At 38.7% G+C, this 23,868-nt stretch overlaps 1 protein-coding gene across 4 annotated transcripts in view; it reads left to right on the top strand.

Annotated features, from left to right (window-relative positions):
* Positions 1-23,868, top strand: part of EXOC2 (exocyst complex component 2) — a 191,467-nt gene that overhangs the window by 23,561 nt on the left and 144,038 nt on the right. For all 4 annotated transcript variants that reach the window (XM_075921345.2, XM_075921343.2, XM_075921344.2 and 1 more), the window contains 4 exons: positions 4,327-4,503; positions 5,630-5,756; positions 15,055-15,168; positions 22,460-22,584. In XM_075921345.2, the coding sequence (XP_075777460.2) occupies positions 4,327-4,503; positions 5,630-5,756; positions 15,055-15,168; positions 22,460-22,584 (543 nt within the window). The remainder of the gene's footprint in view (positions 1-4,326; positions 4,504-5,629; positions 5,757-15,054; positions 15,169-22,459; positions 22,585-23,868) is intronic.

Below are 23,868 nucleotides of genomic sequence, written 5' to 3'. Positions count from 1 at the left end.
CTTGAACAGACAAACACACAGACAGACAAACTCAAATACATGGTAGATTTAACATTGCAATTTTTATTTTAGCGTATTTTAGCTTATTTAACATTCAGCATTTTCTGGTTAATGTCTAAAGTTACAGCTACATAGGGTTGCTAGATGGTCTCCCAAAAAATACCAAACACACGGGCTAAAAATTTGTGGGACAGGGCTTCTCTTCCTCCCCAACATGTCACTCCTCCTCAGACGCAATCAGCTGAGGGCTCCCAGCGCTGATTGCGCCCCAACTCCCAGCCGCTCCCTCTGCCCCCGCCCAGCTTCTGCATGCAACCAGAGGCTCCCAGCGCTGATTGCGGCCCTGCCTCCCAGCCTGGGACTCCCTCTGATTGCGTGCAGAAGCCTGGCAGGGGCAGGGGGAGTGGCTCCCAGCTGGGAGGCGGGGCCATGATCAGCGCTGGGAGCCTGTGTTTGTGTGCAGAAGCTGGGCAAGGGAAGTGGCTGGGAGTCTCAGCCACTGCCCCCGCCCCCTCCAGGCTTCCATCCGATGCCCAGCCGGAAAAACAAAATACCAGACATTGCACATGTCCAGTATTTTCTGAATTTTTTTACAGGACAGAGGGCGCAAAAACGACTCTCCAGTAGAATACCGGACACCTGGCAACCCTACGTCTACGTGACTGAGGCTGGCCTGGATCAGCTGATTTGGGCTTACTGGGCTTGGCCTCTAAAATTGCAGTGTAAAAGTTTTTGGGCTTGGACTGAAGTCCAGGTTATGCACACTGAGAGTACTCTCTCTTGTAAGCTTTGTTGGATTTAGGCATAATATTTTTATACACCTCAGTTAAACTCTTCTTACTACCTGCTGCCAAAAAGTATTGCAATTAAAGAAAATATGTGTTTAGGAATAAACTGAAAACCACATATATGAGGAAAGAGAATATACCTTTTATACTTCATTCTGTTAAAAACAACCAGATTGTAAGTCACTTGTGACTTAGAAACTTATGGATCTTTAAAAATTCTTGCAGTAAAATTAAGAAAAACATCTTTTTTATTTATAGAAAGGTTCTGTCATTTGGGAATGAAGTTTATTTCTGGATTTCTATATGTATTGAGGAAGATCATTGTTCAGCTTTAAAGTTTTAGCTCTGTGACATTACAATAATGTTTTTCATATCCTACTAACTAGTGAAGAGTACAGTGCCATGTCATTTACTATTCTGTGATGTCAAGCACATGTAACCTAATTTTTAAGTTAGCAGGCTTCTTAAGTCTCATGTTTCATGAGCAGTAATATTTATTTAAGAAATAAAATTGAAGGTAGGAAAAACCCTCTTAAAAGATTAGAAATCTTCTAAAGTAGATTTTTCACTAGTATAAACATTTCCTGTGTATTTTAGAGAAAAGCCAAAGTTAAATTCTTTCATTCAGTTAATTTAAATAGAAATTACATGAATCTTACAAAACAAACCTTAAAACTGACCTACAAAGGAGGGGGAAAAAGTGCTCTTTTTTTTTCTTGTGATGCATTCAGAATGCTATGGTTGTTAAAATAAAATAAATGCTTCCTTCCCTTTTCTATTCTTTACAGTAGAAAAATCAGATTTTGTGGCAAGTTTTTATGTACACTTAACAAATTAATGGCAATTATCTCACAAGAGTCTTTAAGCAGTAACTACAAATCACTTTCCCCCTCAAGTTTCAAAGTCTGATTTCTTTATTTGTTTTAGAATCTACTTAATCAAACTCTTCTCATGCACTTGGGTAAAGTTCTTTGTTAACGTGTCAACTCTCTCATCTTTTCACATCAGCGCTGAGAAAAGTTCCACTTCAGCTTCTTACTTATGTCCTTGAAAAAATCCATGGGCAAAAGCCAGAAAAAACAAGATTTGATATATCACACATTTTTATGTTTGTAAAACACAAACATAAAACCATTCTTTAATTGAGAATTTTTTTTTCAGACCTTAGTAATTTGTCACAAAGGAGCAAAGCTCCCTATCCCCACACAGTTTATTTTTCTGCTGGTTACATTATGTTAGATCTCTTCTTTAGATCTTAGTTCCTTTGATACCACTGACACATTGGGTCCAGTTCCTCCATTGTTTACGCTCACACCATAGTTTTGTGGCACTTTAGGTAATGCCACTGTATTCAGTATACTATGTCTTCTGCCAATTCTTCCTTGGCCTTCCTCACTTTCTCCTTCACGGACCCAATTCGATGCTTGCTTAGCATGTTTCCTATCTTCCATATGTTCATAGAATAATAGAATACTAAGACTCTCATGGTAGGACCCAGTACTGTTTAGACCAGTGTTTCTCAACCTTTTTTTGCTCATGGCCCCCTTCTGAGCCTCGTTTACCTCTGTGGCCCTCCTGATAGCCGTTGTTAGTTGGGGGAAAAAAGGTACATTATTTACCTAATGTTCCGTTTTTTCCATGTGGCCCCCTAGAGGTAGGGTGTCGCCACTGGGGAGCCATAGGGCCCATGGTTGAGAACCACTGGTCTAGACCATCCCTGATAGACATTAATCTAACCTACTCTTAAATATATCCACAGATGGAGATTCCAGAACCTCCCTGGGTAATTTATTCCAGTGTTTGACTACCCTGACAGTTAGGAACTTTTTCCTAATGTCCAACCTAAACCTTCCTTTCTGCAGTTTAAGCCCATTGCTTCTTGTTCCTCAGAGACCAGGAAGAACAAGTTTTCTCCCTCCTGCTTTTGACACTTTAAAATTTTAGATACCTGAAAACTGCTATCATGTCCCCTCTCAATCTTTTCTTTTCCAAACTAAACAAACCCAGTTCTTTCAGTCTTCCTTCATAGGTCATGTTCTCTAGACCTTTAATCATTCTTGTTGCTCTTTTCTGAACCTTCTCCAATTTCTCCACATCTTTCTTGAAATGTGGTGCTGAGAACTGGACACAATACTCCAGCTGAGGCCTAATCAGCGCAGAGTAGAGCGGAAGAATGACTTCTCATGTCTCTTGCTCACAACACACCTGTTAATGCATCCATTTGAGCCTTCTTTTTTGTTATTTTCTATCATGTCTTGCTGTCAGCTTCCTTATTCTTCCATTGTTGTTTTGTCTTTCCATAAAATGAGTAATATCTTCCTCACCTATGTGCTTTTGGAAAATGTACCCATGGTTTCCTTACTCTATAGGGCAGGGGTGTCCAAACTTTTTTCAAAGAGGGCCAGATTTGATGAAGTGAACATGCGTGAGGGCCGACCATTTTGCCTGACATTCTTTGAACCATTAAAATTAAACACAAATTAACTATTTTATGCAAAGTTTATTGCAAACGGCATACTTTTCATTTCGTCACATGGATGACAAATCTAAACAGGTGTTAAATCACTCTGCCTTTCATATCTGAAGGCCAGATAAAAAAAAATCCAGGAAGCTGAAATATATGTCAGGAACATTGTAAAGTACATTACATATTATTGGTAATAGAGTTTGTCTGTCAACTTTTAAGTTCAAAAAATATGAACAGGAACATAACACCAAGTATACATGTTGTGTCCAAATATATTTATAACTGATTTAGACCAACTGACATTAACTGAGATTTTACAATGTATTAATCTCAATACATATGGATTCGTTGGGGGCCATAAAAGATAGATATTGCCATATTACCTGGGGGGGCCGTATTAAACCGGAACACGGGCCGCAATTGGCCCGCGGGCCGGACTTTGGACATGCCTGCTATAGGGTCTGCGAAGTGCTATAGAAGAGTTAAATGTTAGCAGATGACAGCACTTCAATTATCTGTAACTAAGCATGGCAGGATTAGATTTTTATGAGTAAAAGTTGATAAACATTGATTTCACTGTAGACACACACATGCACAAAAAATTTCCATTGATGATGATCAAAATGTAAGAAAAATGCTGCTTCAGAACTTACTAGAGTCTAAATTTCCGTGATTTAATTTTTTGAATTAGACTTGTCACAAATGGATTAGGGAATGAATAGTATTAGCAAGTCTGATTTGTTGATTTTAAAGATATTTACTTTGTATATTTTGACATGTGGTGTTTACAGTTTGTGTTTTAACAGTTTATAAAGCTTAAAAGTTTGAATCTAAGTACTCTGATGACCTCCCACCCATAATTTCTCACAACTCTGAAAGTTTAAATGGATTAAAAATAGAAAAGAAAATGCTTAAAATAAATATCAGTATTATCCATCTAGATTACAAACTACAGGTTGACAACATTTCTTTTTTCTTGTTTATAACTTGTCTAGATTAAATAGAATACTAACTATTTTAAGGCAGTCTGTATTTCCTCAGTTTTATTCACAGTAAGTCTTTGATTTCCAGGTTTAACAATCTGTGGACACAACTGTCTGCTGACTGCTGAATGGATGTCTGCTAGTAAAATAGTATGTCGAGTGGGACAAGCTAAAAATGATAAGGGGGACATAATTGTCACTACCAAATCGGGTGGCAGAGGAACTTCGACTGTTTCTTTCAAACTTCTGAAACCTGAGAAATTAGGTATTTTGTCTCATTCAAACATTATTTTTTGCTAAATAATTATACCTTATAGATCTTTCTAACTAATATCCTTTTTTAAAAGGAATTGAATGTTGAACTCAATTATAATTAAACATTAGCAACTCAAGCCTTCCTGTAAGAGAAAAGAAGACCTTTCTGGAGTATTTCTAGTGTATTGTTTAATAAGAATGCCCCAAATTTCAGTTGCAATCCTGTCAGAAATAGATTGTAAATGTTTTTATTCAATCTAGCTCATTGAGAAATTAAGACAGCCACTGTTTATTTAAGGGTCTACACAAAAGCAACAGTTTAGGTTTTTGTTTTCCCTTTATGATTCCGATGGCAGTTAAATAACATATTTTTCTCAGAGCTAATCTAATGTTTTCAAATATTACATTTGGATTGTAAACTTTATTAGAAACTCATGGAAAGGGGAAGTCCGTGGAAAGGAGAAATCCATGGTTTGCCAAACAGTAAAAGACTGAGAGCCAGATTCTCTTCTGTGACCAGCTTCAGCTGGGTGCATCAGAGAAAGGGACCATCAGGTTTCTAATTGTTTGCCAGCCCTTCAGTGCAGGTTGGAGCAGCCCTGCCCTGACTTCCTGACCCTGACCTGTGACCTTGACATGACCCCATGCTTGCATATCTAGCTTACTGCTCTTCACTCCCCGAAGACTCCCAACATTGGTAGCTAAGGGACTTGTGGCCAAAAATGACTTTTACTCTGGCTGAACTCTTCTCCAAAACCTGTGAAAATTAACTGCTAATATCTGTAAAGCAGCAGGTGACAGGGTTAGAGGTGTTGAGTATAAGATTTGGAAAATGATGAATGCTAGAAAAGTTCTCTTTCCAGTTAACTTGCTCATGTTGGTACTTTGTGTTAGAAACAGAGCAGTACAGACTGTGAGATGTAAAGTGTGATGCCCTGCCATTGATATCTTTCTAACTCCTCTAAGCAAATAGTTTAGCATAATTGTATCCAGGTTGTTTTGCTCTATGTCTTCCAAAATATTACCCAGGCATGCATAATATTTGTCAGGCTTTTTCAAATTAATTCAGTATGGCTGAAGTTGATGGTGCTGGACAGTCTTTGCTGTTTTAAGGATATGTGCTTTGTTTTCTCTAGATATCTTGGATCAGTCTGCTGTCTGGGTTGATGAAATGAACTATTATGATACGCGCACTGACAGGAATAAAGGGATTCCCCCCTTGTCTCTACGTCCAGCCAATCCGCTTGGTATTGAGATAAACAAGTGAGTACCAAATGCCCTTAATCCACTTTCTTAGTGTTTTTCCCCCTGTACATCACTGTATGAATTCCATATAATTTAACAGCTTAGGGGACAAGAAAATTCAATTAGCTGATGGCCCAATACCTACTATTCAGTAGTCTTGTTGCTAGCATGCACTGTGGTATTTGGTAATCCTAATTTTTGCCTATGTTACTGGGTGACTGATAAGAACATCAGATAATTTGAGAGCCTAGTTCATTGAACCTTGCTATGTTTACATTTTTGAGATTGGCAAATAATTTAGGATCTCGTTGTTTATATGTTGCAATTCTAGAACTCTCAGTGTGTGAGTTCTCTGGGACTTTTAAGCACGTTTATATATCTCTTGCTAGTATTGCAATGTGAAATATGTTTTATGTACCCATCAGCTAGTTTACTTTTATTGAAACATTAATACAGGTTTCTAACCACTAACCCCTTGGCTTTTGTTCATAAATATCATAGACTTTATAAAATTGCTCTGTAATAGATTTATAATAAAGAGTAAGTTTATCATAGAGCTTTAAGGGGACACTGCTATTGCCCAAAATAAAATCGACCCTAAAATAGCTTTTAAAAATAAAATTCCTCAGGAGTAAGATATCATCCCCTTCAAAAACAAAGACTGTTTAAAATTAGACTGTTTTGCTGTGGGGCCTATTCTATCTGGAGTACATGGTTTGTTTGTGATTTTTCTGTCTTGTTCTTCACAAGGGTGAAGGAGATGAATTATTTCATCTCCTACATACAAGAATGGGGTAGCATGATGCACACTTGTGAACCATGAAAATTGAAAACTCTAATATTTGGCCTCCAGATTTGATGGCTTACTTATTTTAAAAGGTTATCAAAGCTATGTATGCATTTGAGATTTAATTCAGATATTTTGCTGTGATGGATAAAATTTTCTCCTAAATAATTACAATTCAGATGTGAATATCTTTATTTTAACAATGTTTTCTGTAAAATACTTGAATTCTTGCTTACCCTAAATCCTGGAAGGTACTGTACTCTCAAAGTCTGAATCCTGTTCATATTAAAATATTAAGAGAGTATGACAAATCTAGAAAATCTAAATCTGTTACGCTATCTGCTTTCCATTCATCTGTTAATATTGTAACTGTATTCAAACAAATGTTTATCTGGCAAGATCTAGTCTTCAGAAACCAGTACTGCTGATTTTTCATCACTTGGTTATGTTTAAGATTGGATTTATTTTCATAAACCCTCAGATACAGTCTCAGAACCTTACTGTCAAAATTAATTCATATCAGCTTAGCTACAAGCACTGTTACACAGATTGACAACTGCCTGAAGGGAGTGTAAACAACCAATGTAATTTAACATTGAAAGAGGAGTCTAAAAGGGTACAGATGAATTTAGTATTAGATCCAATCTTCCTTAATATCTCAGTAGCATGTTATAAAATGTGTGGTTACAAGTGTGCACGGAGTGGTACAAAATAATACAAAAGATTGTGGAAAGATCTCAAAACTCTGTCTAGAAAATTAAAACAGGTAAATTATCTTAATTGTACAGTGTGTCTGGTAAATTACAATCTAAGACACAGCTATGTAATGGGAAGGAGGAATTTGGGGAAATAATAATTCTGAGAGACTTATCATTAGATGCAGAGAGAGAATTCAAAACAATTTTGTAGTGAGAAATCTGAGTAAAAAGGGCCAGTACAATTTTGGGCTGCATGTGTTGAGAGATTCTATGACACGGCAGTGAGGTTATAAATTCAATGACTGTAACTGGAATATACTGTGTTTAATATTGAGAACCTTTTACTAGAAAGGTTGTGGGGTTTTTTATCTTTATTTGTAGAAATTGGAGGAAATTCAGAGGACAAAAATAGTTTTATAAGAGCATTTTAAAAGTTATATAGGTATAGCTTAGCTAACCATTAAGGTGACGTCTAGACTACGCTGAAGTTTCGAAAGCAGAGCTTTCACAAGTGAAAGTAGTTGGGGCGCGTTTTTTTTCAGCAACCCCCCTTTTTTCGAAAAGCTGCATTAACCTCATTTGAAACTTCAGTGTAATCTAGACATAGTGAGGACATAAGCCTGCAAATACTGGAAGTGCGTACTATTGAGGCAGAAGAGGTGGCACAATTAGGATTAATGCAATGAAATTTAAAAAGGGAAAATTTAGACTCTACTAGCTAAAGCATAAAACTTTCTAATGGTAAACTTTACTAGCCTTTGGAATCCCTGTGAGAGTCATGTAAGCTGCTCCATTACTTGGCATATTTAAAATTACACTAGAAGAAAGCCTAGTAGGTGATGACAACATCCTTGACTTGCTTAAATTTAAACACATGCTTAAGTTGTTAGGCATTTCTCAGGTTTAGTTTCAAGCTTCTGGAATGTGCCATAGGCATGCAGCACTGGTCTGACTTGGTAGAATTTACATCCTGTACCAGCAGCTTGGTTCACTGCCTGGGTAAAGGTGGCGGTGGCAAAATCTCAGTATGCCAGTCCTGTTGCTAATGGCAGACATTAGAAGTATTTTAAAGAGGACTAGTTGTGGAGGTAGAGCGGTGACAGAAGATAGAGAAAATGGGAGATGGCAGAGTAACAGGAGGAGAAGAGGGACCAGAAAGTAGGAGGTCTAGAGCAGGGATGGGGAACGTAAGGCCCGGTAGCTGGTTGTGGTCCCCCTCTTGCCTAGATCTGCCCCTCAGCAATAGGGAACCTACGTTGGTGCTCTCACCCCCTCGCTGCGGGACTGTCACACACAAAATCTGCTAGGTTGGGCTCCCAAGGCTCTGGTGTGTGAGAGGAATGTGTAGCCCCCGACTGATTTTTCTGTGGGTCAGCGGACCCTTAACCCAAAAAAGGTTCTCGACCTCTGGTCTAGAGTAAAGACATGGGGGGGGGAGGGGGCAGAAGACCATGTCAAAATGGCAGGTGAAACAGAAAATCAGGTTCAATGATGTGAAATGACTACCTCACCTGCCCCATCTATTGTATTTTTAAAAATAACAGCATAATGCTTACTTTTTTTTTGAACAAAAAGTTGCCACATGGGGTTTTCTAAATATTATTTATGGGACCCTGTCCAGTGCAAATGTATTTGAGATGAATAATACAGAATGAATCATACAAATTGGCATTTCCAAGATAGTTCCAAATATGTTGCTCAAGTTTTAATGCTAAAACATCTTAAGCCTTAGTAATTGTTTTTAGTTAGTCTTTGACTAATAGACACGATTGGGGAATTGTTATGGGTAATGTGAAAAGGACCTTTGAATAATGCATTACTTGCTAGTGATAGTGGGAGGCCTTCTGAATGTGTGAGAGTCTGCTGGCTGTGAGTTCCGTAAGATTTTTTTTTTTTTTTTTTTTGGACAGTAGAAGTGTAAATACGTTAAATGTACCTGGAAGTAGGAGTTTCATATTGTCTTTATTACCTGTCTGTCAGAATGTGAAAAAGAATATGAGAGTCAATGCTGCTTTTTCATGAGTCAGGGTTTCATACATATTTTATAGGTATATGAAGCACACAAACTGTCATCTTTTGACCCACAATTTTGACAATTGGTATGTAATGGCAGTCTTTGACTTTTAAGTTCTTCTTATTTTTAATGTCGTAACTTCTGTTTAAATTCATTTTTCAAGGAGACCAGGACTTGATTATAAAAACATACAATCATGACAATTATATTTACACAGAATTTACAAACAAATATACATTCCTAAGAATTTCTTCATTGCCATTGTCAGGTCTTATTTTTATAATTCAAACATAGAAGCAGGTTTCAATTAGAAGTGGCTTTGTTAATCAGTTTTGGAACTCAAGTGCATACCAGTGAGTGTTTTCTTCACCAGATTTGTTGCTTGTTCAAAATATAGTATGCTTCTTGAATTCTACTTTTAAAAGTGTTTTCTGCTTCTGTTCGGTGGAATGAAGTTCAAAGTAGATCTGATTTTTTTTTCCAATATGTGTTGCTGGCTCTGATACGGAAATGCATCCAGAAACCTAGCAGGAAAAGAGGTATCACGTAATGATGTAGATCTGGAAAACAGGGAAAAGTAGCATTAGAATTCTAATAAAAAGGCAATGGTGAAGTACGTTTGCTGATTCTATCATTTAGAATTGTACACGAACAGATTGGTAGGTCAGTGATGCAGTGCTTAGAATTTTAAAACTGAAGAAGAGAATTTGTAATACCTACTTCATGGTAACAATGTGATAAATGCTAATTAAATTCAGATCTACAGACAACTTGTTTTGAGTGATTATTTGCTATAGCAATAGATATACCTAGTCAAAACAGCCGAACAAGGTGGTGTATAATACAATTTATTCCATGTAACCTTTGACAGAACACAAAAATGAATACAACTGACAAGCAACCATGGCAATCACTGAACTGCATCTAGTGTAGTTAAAAATTGTCTTGGAAGAATGTTGTTTTGCATGTTGTATGGGTCATCCATGGATCAGTCTCATACATGAAAACAAATGTTGACATGCTAAATACATTCCACATAGTTCTGTATCCACCCACTCAGTGCAGATGCTTGCATCTTCCCATGGCTTGCTTCTGAAATATTTCAGCTGGGAAGATGGAACAGATTGATCTGACACTGCCACCTAATGGAGTATGTCAGTTTGCTGTTGTGATGTGAGAGACAAGACTTTCAGCTTTATTCTGGAACATGACTAATTGAAATTTACAGCAGCAGATACGCAATGCAAGTTTACATTTTTCTACCATACTTTTTGTAAACTGCAGCATTTGGTTATACAAGTTATGAGATCTACAAACGAAAAGAGCTGTATAAGCGGCCATATATTATTCTGCTGTACAAATATTGCAATATTTAGTTACAGCTTGTGATATCGAGACATCAGTTTTAGCAATCTGCTTTTCTTACTGTCTTTCACTGGATCTCTCTTACTGCATTTTCCTATAATTAGTTGTTCTGACATTTGGATATCTTCTCTCTGCTGTGACCAGCCCTATTGCAGATTTGGCCAGAGTGAGTCATTGCCTCTTTCCTGCTGTTGCAAAGGTCCTTGTTAACACTTTGGATTTGTCCTGTTTAGTCTACTCCAGTGTCCTTTTTGCTGGTCTCTCTGCATGCACAATTAACAGAGTACAGCTGGTACAAAATCCTGCTTCTAGGAGTCTGACTGATACCAGACAGAGCAAGCTAATACAGTAACTTTAGTTTTGGCTTGTTTATGCTGGTTGCCATTCAGATCTGTGTTTATTTTAAGTTGCTCCTCTTGACCTATACAATTCTCTGGAATCTAGTCAAGTTACATTTTGGTGATTGTATCCAGTTTTCAGGCCTGATTTTAGTCTCTAAATGAGTTTATATTGTTATATACACTGAAAAATCTACAACTGGATTGTTAATACATTTTTAAAAATCTGTATAATAAACCCCCTGAAAATGAGAGAGAACCATTGTTGTACAAATAGACTAGCTATGTTCATTAGTATTAATTGCCATCTATTGTTGTTTCACCTACTAGTTGTGTCTTTAAGTTAGATTGTAATCACTTGAAGGCAGTGACTGTCACTTGTTATATTTTCACAGTGCCTAGTTTGATTTTGATTGACCTCTGCGGTTGTTATAAAAAAAAAAAATCAGTATGTCTATGTATTTACAGACTTGATAACAATTTTCTAGACGTTTATGTATGTACGTAGTTGTATGAAATTAGAATAAAATTAGGTGGATATTGTTTTACTGTATGCAATAAAACTTGGATTACTTGGCAGATATGGCCTAAATGATGTAGCCGATGTATTTTACACATTTTTAATCTTGAATGTACATTCTAACAGGGAAAAAGGAGGTATACAGCACTATGAGATATTAGGAGTGTGCTTCCAGCACAGTTGAGGGAAGTGAAGTTTAGATGATGACTCAAATCCAAGTCTAATTTTTGTTGTAGATAAGATATGTATATAAGCTGTGTACATTTATTTTTAAAACACTTCAACCTGAGCAGTCAAACCATCTCAATAAAAATTATTTTCACAAGGAAACAAGGCTGGAATACCAAATTAGGTGTTTGATTAGGAATAAAGAGCCTTGATAGAAAAATCTTTCCCTTCACTGAAAGACTTTGCTATCTATGAAGGGTGAAAATATCCCAAAGTTTGGGTCATGTAAGAAGTTGATCTGCCTCCCATCTTCTTCAATAATGACAAAGTCCAGCAGACTCAGTCTTAGTGATCTCATTTACAATGGGTGTGGATGCTGATTACATCATTACAGCCGCCCAATGACCAAAGTATCTGAAATTATTTCTCAGTCTCTCTTTTTATTTAAATTTAATGGCAAATTAGATGCATAGTGATGTTTGACACTTTCATATGGTCCTAACATGATCTTTACGTTCCTGTGTGATGTTCCCCGCACAATGTACTGCTGACATCACTGCTACCCTCTTCACTTAGGAAAGAAATAAGTACTCTGTTCCCAATAGAGTTAGCGCCTGTTATCTGGCCAGGTTGTTATGAAATAATAAGCACGTCTTTAGAAACAAGTGTGTCAATGTAATGAAAACATACAGTGTGTGTGCAGATGAGCCAGTCCCTTTTTGGCTCATTTTTAAAGATTGTGTATACTTTGACAGGACTCCTTACTCTTTAATTCTCTTGAGTTCTAATTAGAATGCCAGTTTTGCTATCCTAGCAAGTCATGGAGATGGGAATGTTACTAATTCTCACTTCTTTACTAATCTACAAACTTAGTAGTTCTTACAAAAACAGCCAGTGATGTTATTGATTTCCTCAAAGTTTTGTTACACTTTATTATGGCACGCTTCTCATTACAAAGATATAAAATATATGCTATTATGATTTGTAAAACTCTTCATAAGGATGTTAGTGGACAAAATACTTCATGATGTATCTTTCATTTTTTTTAATAATATAGAAACACTCGATAAATTGCAAAATTGATTAATCTACTGTGCATCTCTCATTCAGTTCTGAGGTTCTATTACATGTAGCATCTATATTTTAACTATTTGTGTGGTGATGTTTATATATTTAATTTATAATTCTAAATAAATATTTAATTTATAATTCTAAATTCTCTTGAATTTTTCATTGTGGCCAAATGTCACACTAAAACTAAAATATAACTGATTTTTAGAGTTTGGGCTCTTTAACTGTATAAACCAATTTACAGGACTTTTGTTTTTAAGTCTGACTGGAGAGAGTACAGTACAGTAAAACTCCAATAGTCTGGCATCCAATTGTACGGCACACCTGATAGTCTGGCATCAAAATGGCAAGAGCCTAGTGAGTGAGCTTCAGCAAAAAATGAGTCATAAGGCAGCAGCGGCAGCCGCTGAACCGAGCAAAACCGGACGGGACTGAGTCAGTCTCCACTGCCATTGTGTGACACTGGACAGTGCTTGTGCTACAATAAAAAGGGTTAAAAACACTTTATATACAGTATATACTATATGGCTATGTCTACACTGGCGGGTTATTGCGCAAGAATGGCCGTTCTTCCACAGAGCATCCACACTGCCTACCCACTCTTGCACAAGAAGATTTACAGTAGGGCATGGTAAGAGGGGGCTTCGTGCACAAGAGCTAAGCTCTTTTCTAACAGATGTAAGCTCTCTTGCGCAAGAGGGCAGTGTGGATGCACAACAGGGGTTTCTTGTGCAAGAAAGCCCTATGGCTAAAATGGCCATCAGACCTTTCTTGCACAAGAGAGCATCCACACTGCCATGGATGCTCTTGCGCAAAAGCACATCTTGCACATGGCAGTGTGAATGTATTCCTTCACAAGAGTTCTTGCAGAAGAGCCCTTGCGCAAGATGTTTTGCACAAGAAGCCGTCAGTGTAGACATAGCCTGTGTGTGTGTGTAAGTGTGTAAGTAAGTAAGTAAAACCAGCTTATAGTACCTCCTGATAGTCTGGCATATCCGATAACCAGGCAGCACCTAGGTCCCAAAGGTTCCAGATTATTGCTAGTCTACTATACGTTGAAATAAAGGCTAAGAATTATATTAGCAATATTTATGTTTATTTGGTTTTGTGTGTGATATAAAGGGAAATGTAATATATTGCAGTAATAAGTATTGTCTCTGAAAGTTGTTTTTTTTTTTGGTTTATTTTTAATCAGATGTCTGTCTCTCATCTACTCTCAGAAGATGTAATACATGAATAAATCCTGATTTCCCAATGTGTTGTTAAATGCATACATTAATACATGATACAGTAAATGATTGTCTAGTTTGACTCTCTCAGCCATTTAAATAGCAATACGTTCCCTGCAACATAAACACCCCTCCCCCCCCGGCATTTACATTAATTTTTATGAGGAAATTGGATTCACTTAACATTTTTTCATTTAAAGTAGCATTTTAAAGGAACATAACTAGAATGTTAAGCAAGGAGTTACTGTATTATCTAAATGTTATATTAGGAAAAATAATAGGGCATAATTGACCTTGCTTTCACTTTTCTGGGGTTTAGTTGCTAAATACTCATTTTGTAATTTTTGTTTTATTGCACTATGAGAGTTTAAAATAAGAAACTGAAAGTTTCTGCTTGCCTACATGACATAGCCTTTATTTAATTAGGGTAATCCTTTAACTAAAAATAAAAGGCCATGTAAATTGATGCATACATTCTTTATCAAAAAAGGAGTAGAAAATATTTACAGTAGCAAATGTACATATGACTGCTAAATGCAAATGATAGTGTTCAGACATATAAAAGTTTTAAAAAGTACAGGTTGGACTTCTCTGGTCCTGAATCCTCAGGGCCTGACCGGTCCCAAATGAAGGAATTTGTTGGACCAGAGAAGGTCCCCTGCTACCGGCCCCCAGCCAGATGCCCCTCCCTGAGCCTGGCTCCAGATCTGCCGGGCTCCCAGCCACCAGCCCTCTTGCCACTGAAGATCCCAGCGAGGACCTCCCTGGTCCAGGAACATCCAACCTGTAACGGACTTGGTTGTGAAGAATACTTATGGTGATACCATTAACTGTTAGAATTACAATTATTGTGTGTTTCACTGTTTTAATGTACTATTCCTGTGTATGTTAGTCAAATCAAAAAATAATTTACTGTTTGATATTGTCTCTTTCCTAGATGTGTTGGATTTACCCTACATTTAACCATTAGTATCTGATTTATTTTGTTAGGTTATTACAATTCTGTGTTATTCTGTTACTACTTAGTGTCATGATTTGAAGGATGGAACATGGACTGTTATTTTATGTGGCAATTTTTCTTACATCCTTTTAGCAGTAAACACTTTATAAATTGGGCCTTTTTCAGAAACAGATTTCCCCAGAAGGATTTGGAGGCACTGTTTCCTGGGATGAGTGCTGATTTCACTAGTGAAAACTTCTCTGCTGCGTGGTATTTAATAGAGAACCATTCAACAACAAGGTTTGTGGTCAATAGCAGTGTTTTAAAAACATCTCACAGTGTTTGTATTGTTACTGTACATCATGGATATCAATGATGCTAGAAATGGAAGAATCATAGTTTGCACTTTGGTTATAATCAGATTTTGAGCTCCATTGCGTTAAGCAATATACAGACACAGAGAACAAAACAATAAAGCTTTTAATCATCGATTATCTGAAATTCTGCAACAGAAAAAGATTAGGACAACTAGTGAGATTCCTGGGGTGAAGTTTTGAAATTTTTTGCCAGTGACTCCATCGTAATATCTAGGAAGAATAACTTAGAATAACTTATGGCTTTTGCTTGTGTGCAAACCTTCAGAATTGTGTACACAGAACTTGTAATCCAAAGCTCATTGAAAATCAATGGAAAATTGTCCTTATTTCAATGAAAGTTTACTCAGGCATTGGCTCGTGGTAGTTACAGGGGCACATTATGTATGCATACATGGTTGCATAAGCAACTACTACTGGTGTTTGAGAGATATTTGAAGATAAGAATAGATTTAATGGAGGACACAACACTGTTTAAGAAGTGAATTTTATATTCTTGTATTTATATTAGCTTGAAACCATTTATTGAAATAAAGACTTTATTTGGTTTAAACAATGAGGAGTTTTATTTATTGGAGCATAAGCTTTCGTGGGCAAAGACCCACTTCGTCAGATGCATGTAGTGGAAATTCCACAGGCAGGTATAAATATACAGGCATAAGAAAAGAGTACCAATCAAGAGTAAGGCTAGAGATAACGAGGTCAATTCATTCCGGGAGGATTAGGCCCACTTCTAGCAGCTGATGTGGAGGTGTGAACACCAAGAGAGGAGAAACTGCTTTTGTAGTTGGCTAGCCATTCACAGGCTTTGTTTAATCCTAAACTGATGGTGTCAAATTTGCAGATGAACTGTAGCTCAGCAGTTTCTCTTTGAAGTCTGGTCTTGAAGTTTTTTTTGTTGCAGGTTGGCTACCTTTAAATCTGCTACTGTGTGTCCAGGGAGATTGAAGTGTTCTCCTACAGGTTTTTGTATATTACCATTCCTGATATCTGATTTGTGTTCATTTATTCTTTTATGTAGTGACTGTATGGTTTGGCCAATGTATATAGCAGAGGGCACTGCTAGCACATGATGGTATATATTACATTGGTAGATGTGCAGGTGAATGAACCCATGATGGTGTGGCTGATTTGGTTAGGTTCTGTGACGGTGTCGCTGGTGTAGATATGTGTGTTGAGTGCCACCGGGGAGGACCAGGCCAAGGCTACAGCAGCCCTGGCTCTCCACCCCCAGCCACTAGGGAAAGACAGGCTCTGGCATGACAGCCCCAGCTCTCCCTCCAGCTGGCAGGCTGAGGCCACAGCATTTCCTACCCTTCCGCCAGCTGTTGGGGAGGGCTGGGTTGAGGTAGCCCTGGCTCCACCCCCTTTCCTGGAATACCAGGGAGGTAGGAGGCCACATGGCATCAGGAGAGAGGGAGGCGTCTGCATGGCAGAGGGTGGTGGGGCAGTGGGACACAGTGACATGATAATGTCACACTGTCATCCCTCAGGAAATTTTTTTTTATAGAGAGAGAAATGTATTTTTGTTTATTTAACCATGCATTTATCTATGAATTTATTCATGCATGTATTTGCTTATTCATTTGTCTATGCATTTATTTATTCATTCATGTATGTCTGCATGCAGATATTTATTCATTCGTCTTGCTGTGGGAACAGTGTTTATCTCCTTGAACCTCCCAAGAGGCAGGGAGGCAGGGCAGGGTGTGGGGAGTTGGCCCGAAAGAAGAGTTAGTTCTCTAGCTTGCTCCCGGCCTGCATGTGTGCGCTGCAGGCTCCCTTTGCCTTGTCGGGACAAAGAGGGAAGAAAAGCAAAGGAAAAAAAAACCCGGATGGCATCCTCCTCCTTTCTAAACCTGCTTCTCTTTCCTGCCGGGAATGCGGGGAGAGAGAAAAAGAAAGGGAGGAAAAAAAGACAAAACAAAAACCTCTTCTCGTGAGTTCCCAGGCTGGTGGCAGTGGCAGCTGTAACAGCCCTCGGAGCCCTTACCCGCTGCTTGGCTGCCATGCAAGTTCTTAGTGAACAGACAGCACCAAACAAATGCGCACGAGCCCGAAATGCTGCTATGGTATTTTATTTGGGTTGGAACTTACAGTGGACACATGTGCTTTCTCCTTCATGTCCTGCCCTGCGTAGCTTCCTGCACCTCAGCCGCTAGTGAAACCCTCTCTGCCTGCAGCCAGGCAGTCCAGACTGTCCTGCTACCCCCAAGCAGACCACCTGCAAGACCCTGCCGAGAGCCCTAGCAGCCCCTTCTTGGCCAAGCCCCAGTGGGGTGTAATGTCCAACCCCAGCCCTGCTCCATGGATGCCAAAGAAGGGATATTGATTCACATCAGTTGGAGTGTAACTGGAACATGCCACTGCCCCATCTCATGTGACATGGGACCAGCTAGCTGCCTGCGGAGAAGCAGGGGACTAAGGGCCCTGCCTGGCAAATTCCCAGGCACTCCATGGAGCGACTGTTTTTCCCCAGCCATCAGAACCTCCAAGCAGCACAGCTCCTGGAGATCTGCTGCCTGATATTTTCTCCTGGGGAGGTGCTAAAGCCAGTCGCTCCTGAGGTGCTAAAGCCAGTCGCTCCTGCTATCTCCTGCTTGGCATTTCCCTCAAAGCCCTGCGGGAGAGTGGGGGGAGGAGTGTCTCTGACAGTCAGCCAACAGTGAGAACAAACTGTGTATTCTGATCAATGCCCTGTATCAGCCCTGAGCCAGGCCAGTTCTTCTTAGGCACACCAGGGAGAAGGGAGAGAGGAGGCTGTGTGGCTGAAGAGGGAAGGGCGGCAGGACGCAGACTGATGTAATGACATCACTCTGTCATACAGCAGGAATTTTTATATATATTCTGCGTCCTTTTATATATAAAGGGGGAGAGGAAAGGGAGAGAGGAAAAAAGAGCTGCTCTAATAACAAGGGAAGAGTATGTTCCAGTACATATATGTAAGATGAGGGTACTTGAAATAAAAGTAGCTGGGAGGGAAAAATTACTTTTCATTAGTTGTTTAAGCTCTGAGAGCCTGATTCTGGCATCTTTATTTACAGTGACTAGTAACTCAGTGGGACCACTCATGAAGATTGTACACTTGAGCTTTAAAAGAGGTCTTTATAGTTACCATTCAGAAATTGTTAACAGGACCAGAAATTTAGCTTTCGGTTTACCAGGGTTTAGTTGGAATGTAAGCAACAGAATAAGTCCACAATCAACTCTGTAATAAAACTGTATGCCAATGACTAAAATACTGAAATTGAGAAGATGCTGCTGTCCATGAGTTGAATACGTAAGTAACAACAGTAGCTTGACATAGATTGACTTGAACTGTTTCACATTGATGTGGTAGATCAATGCCAAATGAGGCATTCATGTGTGAAGTTTCATGTTAAAATGGCAGGTTGTTACATTTTTCTGCCAATATTAACTCAAAGCATAGAATATATCTTTGGAAAACAATTTGTCATAACTTTCTATAAAACCCATTCTAGTGTTCAAGTTGAACCTCCCAAATCCGGGATTCTCTGGTTCGGCAACATCCATGGTCTGGCAGAGCCATGGATATTGCTGGACCAAAGAACCCCAGAGCCAGCTGAGACAACTCAGGGGTTGGGGAGCTCTGGATGGGCCAGGCAACATCTGTGAAGCCCTTGCATTGGCTGTGGCACCACTAGCATCAATGGGGTCAGGTGGTGGCTGGAGAGTGCCAGCGTTAATGGGGCCAGGCGGTGGTGGGGAGCACGAGCCCCTGCCAACAACCCCCAATGTTAGCGGGGCCAGGCGGCAACTGGAGAGCTCCCACCCCAGCCGGGGATCCCCCAGTGTCAGCATGGCCAAGTGGCTGGGGAGTCCCAGCCCCAGCTGAGAACCACCAGGCAGCTCCATCCAGAAACCCGAGGGGTAACTACTGGTGGCAGCAGGACCACGATGACCAGACAGCCTCCATCAGAGAACCCATGGCTGAAGCGAGGCTGGCGGAGGTGGGCATCCCCAGCCGGGGAACCCATGGAATCCCCAGCGGCAACAGGGTGGTACTAGCAGTGGAGCAGTATGGCCAGGTGGCCCAAGCCAGGAACTCTGGGGAACGCTTTGAGGCAGCAGGGCTGGCAGCAGCCACGCAGTCCCTGCAGGCAACCACAAGAGACCCTGGGGCAGCAGATGGGCAGCAAGGTGGGGAGCCCTACTGAGCCAGCATTAGCGGGGCCAATGATAGGGCAGGGAGCCCCAAAGGAAGGAACCTCAGGGGCAGCCAGCAGAGGAGCACTGACCTCCCTGATCTGGCAGAGTCTCTGGTCCTGGACAGTTCAGGTTCCAAGGGTGCCAAACCAGGGAGGTCCAAACTGTAGTACAAATTATTGTTATACAGCTTTCTTTATTTGTGGTATCATATTAAGCTGTTTTTTGCATTGGGTCATTGCCCTGTAGGTATTTCTGTTCAATCCAATGAAATGGGGGCAGAGTGTACCTTGATGTTGTATTGATTTATTTTTTAATGGAAAGCACTTTCTTTTTGCATGTTTACTGAACCAGCTCATCATGATAAGTATTAACAAGGAACAAGGTTATGACAATGTGAAGGAAAATTGAAATTTCCAGGGTAACGATACAAATATTCTTTCAGACTAGTAACTGCAAGGAAGACTTCAATGATCGGTATGATTTGTTGAAGTTTATGGAGTGATTATAGGTTGATAGACCAAGTTGTGGATTAATGATAACTCTTTGCCTGATCAATCTTTACCTATTTTTCTAAGGCTAAAAATTTCAGAAACATGGGACAAATAAGACATTACCCAGGTGGAGCAAAACATCAGAGCTTCAGAAATGTAGTACTAGGAAGTTAAGGGGTATGATTGATAGAATAATTTCATAAGTGAAAAGTAAAAGTAAAATTAAGAATTAATTAATCAAAAACAGATCTATGTCTTGAGCGAATATTGGAAGAAAAATGTATTGTGATTCCATAAAGTAGGCTTTCATCCGCATAGAAATGATGGGACACAAGGTTGGGATATGGGACTCTTGATGCCTGTTTTTAACTTTGCTCCTAATTTTGTAGTGTAACCTTAGGCATGCTAGTTAGAGTAAAATTTTCAAAAATACCAAAATGACATTAGGAGACTGAAGTCCCAATGAAAGTCAGCAGGGTATAAGTTGCTATGTCCGTTTTTAGCCTTATCCTCTCTGTATCTAACTTTCTTCATCTCTAAAATGGAAAGAGTACTCACCCCTCTTTGTAACATGCTTTACAATTTATTGATGAAAAATAATATACAGCTACTAGGTGGCATTATTTTGACCCCCAATTATCGTATTTATGCTGGCTTTTTTTTGTTTCTTCAGAGAAGCACGGCTTTAATATTCCTGCCCTTTATTTAACCCCAGGTACCAGGAACTCAGAATGTGTGGAACTGTGATGTTTTGGTTAGCTTGTATATGTTTTTTCCTTGAAGGAAATTCAGGGTATTTTTCCCTAAAATTATTTTCCTGACAAAATGTCATGACAAGTATAAACAAACTATTCAGACTTCATATTCATTCATCAGATAACAGGGAGAAATCAGTTAAAAGAGCTGTGAGCCCAGCAATCTAAAATTGCTGCTGGTAAGTTCTTATTGTACACCCAAATAGGCCATTTCAGATAGTGAGTAATATGATTTCCAATCAGCAAATGAAAACAGGAAATAAAACAAAATATTGTGACATCATCCCTGTATAAAGGGAAATGCCTTTGTTCAGAGCACTAGTACTTTCTGTTTCACAGCATGTGGGCATCATTTTCTGACTGACTAACAGCTCAAATTAATTATTTTTTAGCTTGTTCTTTCAACAATTTATTTACCAACACTTTAAAACTATCAGAGTTTTTTGTATCCACAATGGTAGATTTTTTTTCACTTCCGTTCTTCACTGTCTTCTTGAACAGTCAGTGTTTAAAAAATTTGATATATCTTTAAAAAAATTGTATTTTTTCTAACTATAATTAGTATTTCCATGTTTACTAATGGTGGCTACTTAAATAACATAACTTGTGATAACTTGTCCCTGAATACAAGAAACGAATTGTATACATGTGTTGGTTAATCATGAATTACAGAAATTATTGTAGGAGTGTCAGTGGACAGCTAGTTAGACATTAATTTGCATTGCAGTATTATAGCCCCCATCCAAAAAAAAAAAGTAGTCTGAATGTGCAAAAGTATAAAGGAACAGAACAGGAAGGTGTAGATTTTTTTCTAAGGCTTTGGAGCAAAATTGCATTTAGTTCTGTACCTCATTAAGCAAGAATATGTTGGACTTAAGAAATAAAAAAAAATAAATGGGATTAAGATTAAAAGAGTTAAATGTACAATATTAGGCTAAGACTTCCTGGAAAAAAAGATGCAAATGCAAGTAATTATATAGTGTTAGTGGATATGCTTTAGAGCAATAGGATGAAATTTAGAAAGGAAAAACTTAGGATCAGTATCAGGCTAGACTTCTGACTGCAGTGGAAAATCTCTTTTAAGAGTGGTGATGGAAGCCCCTCAATTGGGAAAATCAGTGCTCTAGAAATACAACATAGAGAACCATTCTTCATTGGCAGGAGTATACTAGATAACCTAATCTCTCCCAACCTGAATTAAGGGTGTGTCTGCCAACGCTACCTACTAACATTTTAGCTCAGTCTCTATGCCTATCTAGGTCTCTCTTCACAATCAGCTCCCTACTGTGTGGGAAATTTTTATGACGTATTATTGTACATCTATGCATAGCTGACATAGTTAATTTTTCATACAACTGTATGCCCATCTAATTTTCTTCAATTTATTGCTTTATATTTCCATCACATTACTTATTGAGAATATCTACAGCAACTCGTGCAAAATGTAAAAAAGATGGCCCAATAACCTAGTGGAAATATTCCTACACAGGTCCAATTTTGCCACAGCTAAGAATCAACCTTGAGAGATTATCACTGTTTAAATAGCTTACTGCTAGAGGAAATTTTTGGAATTTGGGAGGCAGGGGCACTCAAAATTTGCAATATGATAGTATCTCCTGACAAAATCTAGTTACTATTTCAGGTACTTTTATGACCCTATTATCATATACCTTGTTTAATGTAATATATAAAATACTGTAAATTGCCGTGTTCTGTGTGCTATTTTTTAATATATTACTTTTATTGTGTTAATAGTTTTTCATTGTATCCGTTCCAACCTTTCCTCTTTGCTTAATTTCAGTTTTGATCAGCTCAAAATGGCAGTCATGAATTTGAAGAAGCAGGCAAACAAGAAAAATGAGGGGAGTCTAGCATATGTAAAAGGAGGTCTGAGCACTTTTTTTGAAGCACAAGATGCCCTGTCAGGTAAATTGATTAATGATCATCAACAATATAAAAGAAAAATTAAATATTCATATGGCAATTCTATTTTAACATGTTCATTTTTTAAGTAAAAATGTATGAAGAAGGAAAACATATTATGACTAACCTAAAATTCTAAATGACTGGCCAGCTAGATGTACTAATTAATGAAAGATGGACAGCAAAAAACCTTCCAGATATCAAAGATATTCCAAGATCATTGCATAATCCATAGTATGAAATCCAAAAAAGCAAGAAAACATACTAAATCAAATCAGACAGAAGATACATTTCACACTTTAGGAAACTAATCTTAGTACTATATTGTCTTCTCCTATACAGGCAGTCCCCGGGTTACGTACAAGATAGGGACTGTAGGTTTGTTCTTAAGTTGAATTTGTATGTAAGTCGGAACTAGTACATATTGTAGGGGAAACTCTAGCCAAACATTTCTCCAGAGCTCAGTTTTATTCTCCCACATCTCACTCTCCTCAGTCCTTTATTCTCAAGCTGAGGTGTCTGCTGAGAAAAGCCGCTCCGCGTCTCCCTGGTCTGCTGGGGGGGGCGCTAGCTTCGCGTCTCCCTGGTCTGCTGGGGGGAAGCAGCTAGTGCGGGGTTGCCTCACCCCGTTTGTAAGTAGGGAACTGATGTAAGTCGGATCCATGTAACCCGGGGACTGCCTGTATTTAGATTTATTTTACACCAGTGTATAGTTCTGAGAAATCATGCCAAGAATTTCAAAAAGTTTTCTAGTCTCTCAATTTTGGGGTGACCAGTTTGGTAGAGAGGTGTTATTTCCTGCACACCCACCCACTGATAAATAAGGGCCCTTTAAAGTAGTGCAAGATGAGCATGCAAATCTGAGCACTCCCAAATCACTGTTCAGTGGAAAATCTTGTCCTAATGTTGTTTTAATAAGAGATCAGAAATTTTGATGAGACAATCTTTGGTGGCAAGTTAGAGTGATGTAACAAAGTAGAGAAAAGTAGAATGGTGTATCTCTAATTTTAAAGGATCCTAGTACTGCTGATAGGTCAGTGGTTCTAATGACCATGTTTAAAGCTTTCAATAGCTTTTAAAGGTTGGCTCTCCTTCTCTTTAGGAAGTGCATCACAGAAATTTGACACTTCGGTTGTGGGACAGTTATAGTGTGTTACTGAGTTTGTAGATCTAGTAAGTGACATAGATGTTTAATAGTTGCAGACAAAAGTGGAATAGGAAAGAATATGCTGAAATGTCATTTAGAGGACTTGTTACTTCAAATGTCTGTTACAGACTTTTTCTTAC

Source organism: Pelodiscus sinensis, chromosome 2, assembly GCF_052426305.1.
Source record: "Pelodiscus sinensis isolate ZL-2025 chromosome 2, ASM5242630v1, whole genome shotgun sequence".
Taxonomy (NCBI): Eukaryota; Metazoa; Chordata; order Testudines; family Trionychidae; genus Pelodiscus; species Pelodiscus sinensis.
Note: the sequence above shows the minus strand (reverse complement) of the source record. Positions and strands in the feature narration are given on the sequence as shown.